The sequence below is a fragment of the Rhea pennata genome, chromosome 14, assembly GCF_028389875.1.
Source record: "Rhea pennata isolate bPtePen1 chromosome 14, bPtePen1.pri, whole genome shotgun sequence".
NCBI classification, from domain to species: Eukaryota; Metazoa; Chordata; class Aves; order Rheiformes; family Rheidae; genus Rhea; species Rhea pennata.
In genome coordinates, this window is record NC_084676.1 from 16568705 (window position 1) to 16577446 (window position 8742).

The 8742-nt window shown below is 49.9% G+C and overlaps 1 protein-coding gene across 1 annotated transcript; it reads left to right on the forward strand.

Annotated features, from left to right (window-relative positions):
- Positions 1-2298: 2298 nt before the first annotated feature.
- LOC134146798 (uncharacterized) lies at positions 2299-7836 on the forward strand. The gene is made up of 2 exons (XM_062587342.1): positions 2299-2421; positions 4795-7836. The coding sequence occupies exon 2, from the start codon at positions 4797-4799 to the stop codon at positions 5829-5831; it is 1035 nt and encodes a 344-aa protein (XP_062443326.1). The 5' UTR covers positions 2299-2421; positions 4795-4796; the 3' UTR covers positions 5832-7836.
- Positions 7837-8742: the final 906 nt, after the last annotated feature.

Genomic DNA, 8742 nt, shown 5'->3' on the forward strand with positions numbered 1-8742 from the left:
TCTTTCATTCAGCAGAACGGGGTCTGGTGTCAGTTTGTGGGTGGCTGGCATGGTCTTGCAGTTGTTTGCACCTAATGGCTCTCTCATTCAATAAAAAAAAAAATGTTATGTTAGATCTACCCCCATCCCAAAACAACCTGTTTTCTGCCACCAGCGATGCCGGAGGCAGTTTGGAAGGGCGCAATGTAAGTGAAGTTCAAACCTTTTGAACAGCCCGACAGGCAGGAAGCGACTTGTTCGTTGCAAGGCACAGCACAGTTTGCAACGCGTAGTGCTTTATTTACGTCGGGTTTCCAAGCAGGACCAGGCAGGGTTTCAGCTTAATCCAGCTGTGTAAGGGCAGCAGCAACCCAGGACCAGGCACATGCACATGTCAGCTCTCAGCAACCCCAAATGCTCAGTAAAACTGGCAGTGGGAAACACAGATGACTAAGACTCACCTGGGCCAGGGTGCCAGGAAGCCCGCAGAGGTGTCAGGAGAAACCTTCCCCTTCCTCGCCACATGGTTCCCTTGTGGGGATGGGCTGGAATTGCTCTGATTGCACCTCTATACAGGACATGCTTAAAAAGGACCAAACTGCATGAGAACTCAGGCTCTTCGGGCTGCTCAGGGATTTTTTTTTTTTTTTTTTTTTTTTTTTTGAGGGGGGGGGATCTAGGTGCACATTTATAAAAAGTAAAATTAGGTACGGAAAAACACCTGTAACTTTGTGCAGAGAAGTAAAGTGCAAATAAATACCCAGGCGGGATTTGCAGGGGAAGCCACTAGCAAGCAGCCACCAATGTTGGCACTTCCTGAAACTTTAAGAAAACTGGTGTCTCCAGCTAGGTGTCCATAGCTGTTTACGATGGCTGCTGCTACCGCTGCAACAGTCAAGTCCTGCTTTTCCCCCAATAACTTTTCCTTGCACTACTCTGAGCCAGAAGGCGCGTAAGAAACGCGCCTGTCGCGCTCTCCCCACGTCAGCTGGAGCTTAGCCTTAGCGAAGCAGCTGCAGTCTTGCTGCCAGAGCCACTGCTTTGCATCGAGAATATGCTTTTTACTGAGAATCCCCACGGTGGGGCCTGAGTTTGGTATCCACTTAGGGCTCCCAAAGAGTAACTCTTCTATTTAGCTGAACATCAGCAAGCTTCAAAAAATGCCCCAAAAGGAATGTTACCTGTTATACTTCTGCAATTCACACCGTGAAACTGCTTTAAGTGAGGATGGCCCTCAAATTGGAAGCATTCTCCCCCCAAAAAAAGCTAATAAGCAAAAAAACCAAACAAACAAAAAAAAACTTGGTACCATTTACAGCTCAGGGAACCTTTGTAGAAATAACAACCCATGTTTTTTGCTCACTTGGGGTATAAATACAGGAGCTTTTGAGCAATTTCTTGAAGCAAGAGAAACTAGAGACTCTGGCTGAGGTTAAAAATAAAAAATATTCTAGTAAATTAAATTTGGATAATAGCAGCTACTTTTAAATCTGTATCTGATATTTTTAAATTTATAATTTATCTTAGTACCAAGAATTAAAAAAAAAAAAAAAAAAAAAAAAAGATGGTAGAGAACAAATCGTTTATCCAAGTTATTCCAATAACCATGGATCAGGCTACATGCAATTTTCCCACAGCAACCTCAGATGGTTGGAAGGAACTCTTTCGTTTCAATCGATTGAAGGGATCAGTGGTATTTTTAGCCAGGTTTCATACAGAAACACCTTTCACAGCCCTGTTTCGTGAGGCGGTAGGTGCCGGTGGCGCCCGGTTCCCGCGGCTCCGGCCCGGACCCCGGTGGCGAGCCCCCGCCGAGGCTCGGCGGCGCTCAGGCCCCGGAGCTGCCAGCGGCGACCGCGATGGGGGGGCGGCGATCGAAAGGGGTTTCACCCCGCACAGGCTGCGCGGCGCCGGACACCCCGTGGGCAGCTGCGGCCTCCGCTCCGCACCACAGGCCGCAGCGGCGCCGGAGGGCCGGGCCGGGCCCGGGCGACGAGTGCGGCCTCGGGCCGCCGACGTTGGCCGGGCCGGGCCTGGTGCAGCCCGAACGCCGGTAACGCTGCGAGCGCCCGCAGGAGACCCCCGGGTCTCTGCCCCCCCGGGCCCTCGGCCCCCGGCGAAGCGGCTGCCCACAGCGCCGCCGTGCACCGCCGCCGCCGGGTGAGCGGGCCCGCGGTTCGGCGCTGAGGCCCGGCCCGGCCTGCGGCGACGCCCGCGCTCTGCCCGAGCGGGGCGCCGAGGGCGGGAAAGGCGCCAGCGGGTTATATTTAGCAGCGACAACAAAACAGGCGGCGGAATCAGCTGACCGGGAGCAGCGAGCGCGGTGCCGGGTCCAGCGTGAGGCAGCGCCCGGCGCGCGCCGCGAGCGGGGCGAGGAGGGAGAGCGGCCGCGGGAACGCGGCGGGCCGCGAGCCTCCCGACTGCCTGCCGGGGAGCGAGCCGGTAAGGGGGGAAGGGGCGGAATGGCTGGAATTCCGGTGGGATCTTTGTCGGGAGCGTTGCTGGGGGCAGCCAGAGCGATCGCAGCGGGGGGGGGGGGGGGGAACCTCTTCCCAGGGAGGGGGGAGCCGCGGTCCCGCCGGGCGGGGGGGTTTCTGTGCGACCACCGGGGCTGCCCAAGCCACGGCAGACGGACAGATGGCTGGACGGATGGATGGACGGGGTGGGGGCAAGGTGACCCCCCCTCCCCCCTGTGGGCTTTGCCCGCCGTGATGGCGACGCGGCTGCGGCAGAGCCTGGCACATCCGGGCGGCACCCGGGCCGGGAACGCTGCGTCCCGTTCGGAGAGTTTTGCGGTGAGTATGTAATTTAATTTCCTTCTGGAGCAAGGACGTGTTCAGCAGGCGCGGTTAATGATTTACGTTATCACGCGTTAGTAGGAGATGCCCGTGCCCATCACCGTAAGCGCAGGGCTGCGGGGCAGAGTGCAAGGCCGGGACGTGCTGCGGGGGACCAAACCGGGGCGAATGAAGACTTTTTCTTTCCTCTCCCCCCCCCCCCCCCATGCTTAAATAAACGAAAAGGAAGGTGCCAATGGAACAAAGAGAAGGAAACGCTACAGGCCCTGCGGTTGAAGCCAAGCAGCTCGTGCTCTAGATTCGGCAGAGCCCCCCTTGGTGCCCCCGGTCCCGGCAGCAGCTCGGTGAGGGGTGACCCGCCGGCCCGGCTCGGCTGGAGCCGCGCGCGGGCGCGCCGCCGGGCGCCTCGGCTTCGCACAGCGCGCCGGCCGGGCTGGATTTCTTTGCAGCGAGTGACAAGCAAGGCATTAAAATAAAGAGCAAAGCGCTTTTGTGGTTAGTCACGCAACAAAGCTGCATTGTGTTGACAGATTAGTCGCATGCAAACTGTACTTGGGGGAGGAACAGTTTTTTAAAAAAAAGAAAATCTGGGCTACATGGTCATTTCTGCCAAAATGTGATTTAAACAAAGCATAGGGAGACATATTTTAAGAAAAAAAAAATCCTTAACATACACAGCCAGGTGAAGTGTTTGTTAAAAAGGCTCCTGTAGTCACTGAATAGTGGGAATGGATAACTATTTAGATGACAAGGACTCGGATTAGCTCCCCTCAAACCTGCATAAACCATCAGAGATGGATCCAGCAGTCCACAACCGTGAGCCAGCAATGTGCCCTTGTGGCCAGGAAGGCCAGCGGTGTCCTGGGGTGCATTAGGACGAGCCTTGCCAGCAGGTCGAGGGAGGTGATCCTGCCCTTCTACTCAGCCTTGGTGAGGCCGCATCTGCAGTACTGCATCCAGTTCTGGATTCCCCAGTACAAGAGAGACATGGAGTTAGTGGAGCAAGTCCAGCATAGGGCTACGAAGATGATGAAGGGACTGGAGCATTTCTCCTATGAGGAAAGGCTGAGAGCTGGGACTGGTCAGGCTGGAGAGAAGATTATGGGGGGGGGGATTTTATCAAGGTGTATAAGTATCTGAAGGGAGGGTGTCAAGGGGACAGGGACAAACTCTTTTCAGTGGTGCACAGCGATAGCACGAGAGGCAACGGGCACAAACAGAAACACAGGTAGGTCCATCTGAACATGAAGAAAAACCTTACCGTGAGGCTGACAGAGCACTGGAACAGGTTACCCAGAGAGATGTTGTGGAGTCTCCATCTTTGGAGATGATCAAAAGCCGTCTAGACATAATCCTGGGCAATGTGTCCTAGGTGACGCTGCTTGACAAGGGGGCGTTGGACTAGATGATCCTCAGAGGTCTCTTCCAATCAACCATTTTGTAATTCTGTGGTAACTGAATTTCTGGACCACTGTAGTAGATGAAAATGAACACATTTGTACATTTTTATCTTCTGCTATTTCTAGGCTTATAAAACAGACCAGCTGTAATGTCATTCCATTTACTGAATACTGCACCCAGAGTAGATCAGCTCCCTTCTCCCCCGCTATGGTGAACAGATCAGCGGAGTGTTAAATAAGGAGAGTAGTTTGTCTCATGCTAGTATGACGTGGACTGTGAGATGAGCTAGTGTACAACCACCACACTGATTGAGTTCCTAATTCCCTATGTTATTTCAGAAAAGAACACTGCTGCTGAATTGCATGAACCTCTTTTTGATGAACTCTTTATTTTCTACTGTACTTAACCATTTGGCAGCCTTGGTATATATGGGCTCTTTCCAAAGTTGCAGCTATAAAAACCACGGTTACCAATGTAGGTTCTGTAAACATCACTGTATACCACAAGAGAATGTAAGGAGGCTCAAGCAATGTGGATATCTACCAAAACTACCCCATAATTTCTTCACCCCCAGCTTATCTTCACATGCTGACCATATCTCCTGTATTCTTTGTAGCCATGGCACCCCGAATAAGACTGAGCATTTCAAAGCCTCTCCCAACCATACGTGAAGCCCATGAGGAAGCACTGGAAGATTTAACCAGCAACCCAAAACGCTTGGCCACCGTAAGCCAAACATCAAAAACCTCGGCCAACTCAGACTCTTACTCCAGTGAAGACTACATCCAATCCATCTGCCACCTTGCCAGACCCACTTTCCCAGGCCTTCCTGAAACTAGTCATAGGGCTCAAGACAGAAAGATCCTGAAGACCCTTGAAGACGTGTCATGGTCCTCAATGCTTGAGACCCAGTGGGGAGCATCAAAATATAAATTGACCAATTTCATCTCAAATGTGATGCCGCTAGGAAAAGTTATGCCTGTCCCTGATGGTGCAGAAACCAAACTCATTTGCAGAGATGACCCCTTGGCACAGATGATATACACACGGGCAGGAAAGCTCTGCTACTCTACAGATCCTTTAAGCAGTAAAAGCTCCAGCAGTGACTGCTCACTGTGTAATTCTTCTAGACATCTGGATGCTGCAGGTAGTGAAATTCGTCCTCCAAGCATGAAAGGAAAAGCCACAGAGAAACTGCATTTGCCACAAGTGTTTGGATTCCCAAGGCTTCCCTCTCCAAGACCAGCGCAGAAAGAAGTGGTCTGCTCAGAGCTGAAATGTCTCAGAAGGGATGATGGGGCAGTTTCGCGTGCTAACCATGGTCAGAAAGAAAATGGCACTATGTTTATTAACAGGGAAGAGATATTGCCATGCTCTGCAAGAGGGAAGCAGCCAGGAAACAGGGTGTTACCTTGCTCTTTAAGAAAGCAAAGTAGCTTGTTCAAAATAGCAAATGCTGATGAAAAGGAAGAGAGAGAGTCTCCTCTCTGTGACAAAAATGTAATGGGTGCTGTCCCTAATAAGCAGCAATACACTGAGTTCTTCCAGGTAGCTCAAAAACCCATGGTCCATAACTGGATTTCAGAGCACAGATGCATCTGGAAAGAGGCAAAGTTAAAAGCTTGTTTGCTCCCAGCCATTGCTGAAGTATGAAAAAGTAGCTGCTCAGAATGATGTTATTGGCACAAAATAACACACACTGCTACCTAGAAGCTCTCCCTGCAGTCCTGTGCTGCTGGAGCAGCGAACACACCTTGAATGTGCATGCGAGTCAGGTAGGCGTTCGTGATTATCATCTCTCTCATCAAATGGACGATTCAGGCTCTCTGCCACTAAGGAAGGAGCAATTAATCTCATTTTGGAAAGGCAGAAGCTTATAAAGCATCTCCCAACAGTACCTATTGGATAGAAGTGCCCTGACCATGGAGAAAAGTTGAGGAGAATACAAAACCCCATCTGTTTTGGAGGAGAACTAATCTGCAGGAACATCAAATTACTGGTGTTTTACAGCAAACGCCAAAGAGCCACCTTTTTCTCACGCTTGGGTACAGTTATTTTGAAAGGAATTATCTGAATGACACTTGCACAGCACTAAATATGTTCTCTCTGACATATACACACACACACACACTTATCAAGAGCCACCTTATATGTCATTGTGTCAACACCATGATGCCATTGGGTAGGTCACCTGTCACAGCGGTTGCATAAAGGAATATTTTAAAAAGTTTTAAGAAATCTTTTATGAGGATTAGGTAGAGGGCAGTATGGAAAATATTGAAAACTCCTTCAGGTAGGGATTTTCCTCTTGCTTATCCTAGCAGAGCTCTGTTACCTTCACTCCCAGATTTACCCTAGGTGGGCATCAGCATGCCCGTGCTCATCTTGTGTGGTAGCTGCCCTAGATCAGGAAAAGAGTCACCTGTGAAATCCTGGCCCTCTACTTTGTGTTAGTTTCTGCACTGTTACACTTCTTCTGCACAAACAAGGCTCAATACCAGAGGGCACATACCGAATTTTACTTTTCAGGTGCAGGAAACCAGTGAGCTCGCCCAACAGCTCTGCAGCCTCAGGGCCACGGCAAAGCAAGCAGTTTTGCCTATGCGGCAATGCATTGTCCCTTCATATCTTTTCTTGTGTCCTCGCAGCTACGTGACCAAGCTAAACATGCCGCTTTCTTTTTTTATTTTTGCTCAGCACTGTGAGACTGAAGCACGACAAAACTCAGTGCAAGTGCACAGTGTTACCACTTGACAGACAGTAAATGATCCAACTACAGCTGGATCTCAACTACAACATTAGATGGGACATCTGTAAGGCAGCAAGGTATGCCGGTGCTGCTGTGAGGTCCCAGGGCAGTGTGGCCATCGTCCCCTCACTGCTGCACTCAGGCTTTGCTGTCTAGAGAAGCAGTCACTCATCCAGGGTTTCTCCTAAGACCATCACAGTTTCACGTATCTACACTTGGTACGGCGTTCTCCATAGCCAGGGAATAGAGCAGATGCTGCAAAGCAATACTAGTACAATTATTATTACTGTGACTGTAAGTAAGTTTTTTGGCACATGGGAAAGCATGGAGAACAGGTTGCTTGTTCAACTGCAGCTAAGATGGGCAATACCTTGGCAGAGCAGCAATTATAAAAATGCTCACAAGTGCTTTCTAAAACACCTCAGAGTAGATTAAATCAGAAGGCAACTTCTGCTCAGTGCCAATAAGATTGTAAATATGCTTGAAGATCGAAAGGTGAACATATTTGAACTTCTCATTCACACATCTCATCTCAAAATTTTTTTTCCCGTTGAAACTCATTAATGCTTTGGAGCTGAACTGCTTCTCATCTTATTTTTTGAACTAACTACACAGCAAGAATAAAAGTGAAGGTGGCTCTACCATTTATTAAAGCTGATGGACAGAGTTCGAGATGAACAAGATGTCACATTGGCTCAAGCTTCTACTCACGGGGAGGTGCCAGCCCACTCTGTTTCCTTCTCATATTTCCCTTCCTTCACAGGTGAACATCAGGGTGGTTTGTCTGCTCTGCCCTGCTTATGTTTTTAATATCTCTCCACGTGAATATTGATGACACTGCATTGCTTAGCAAGTCTTGTGCCAAATGCATGCTTTTGTCAGAGAAAACAAATAAAACCATTATATCCAGCTGCTGTTTCCATTCTTGCAGAACCAGGCCTGGTTACCTTCAGTGCAGGTCCATGACACAGAGGCTTGGCACTATATTTGCAGACCCCTTTTCCCTCAACACTCATGTGTTTTAGAAAGGCCTGAGCAGGTCACCAGCCAGAGACAGCTCCTGGGCACTCTCCCATGTACATTCAATGCCTTACAGGGGGTCAATGCCTTACGGGAGGGGGGTTCTGCCTTGTCAGAGTTTGGCCTCCATTCCCAGGGACCCAGGCAATTGCTTCCTTTAAACATACTGTTGCCAACAGCTAAGATGTTTGGGGTATTGCATTGGTCAAGCCTCCTAGACCAAAATATTCGTCCTCATGGTAGATCCCCAAAAGGGATCTACCCTTATCACCTAACCCTCTGGGAAACTGAAGTCCAGGACTATGATTTCTTCTCAACTGCCACAAAATCCTGTAAGTGGCTAAAATCCTGAAGTCTATCAACTTTTCCAGTAGAGTTGCTTAAATACCTGAAGATTGCAAGTGCTCTTATGTGTTGTACCCCAACCCTGAGGCTAGTAGCCATTCTTACTAGTCCTACCTCAGTAGATATTTAAATGCCGCTAGCAAAGAGGCACAGGAGCGGGTCAGAGCTGCAGCTTGGGACACCCCAGCAAAGCTCTCCGCGGTGCACGCAGCTCCTCTTTCGCAGGGCTGGGAGCTGGGCTCCTGGGGCAGCGCTGCCGGGCTGAGCGCGGACGTGCGGGCTGCTATAATTGCTCCAGGTTTGCTCAGCAACGGGCTGGTACGGAGAACTGGCTTCTTCTGGCTCATTTCTTCTGTGAAAACAGGTTCTCCTCCAGGGCCTGGCTGGGCTTTTAAAGAAAAAAAAAAAAAAAGTCACAAAGCATCCTAATACATTAAATAACATTGCGAG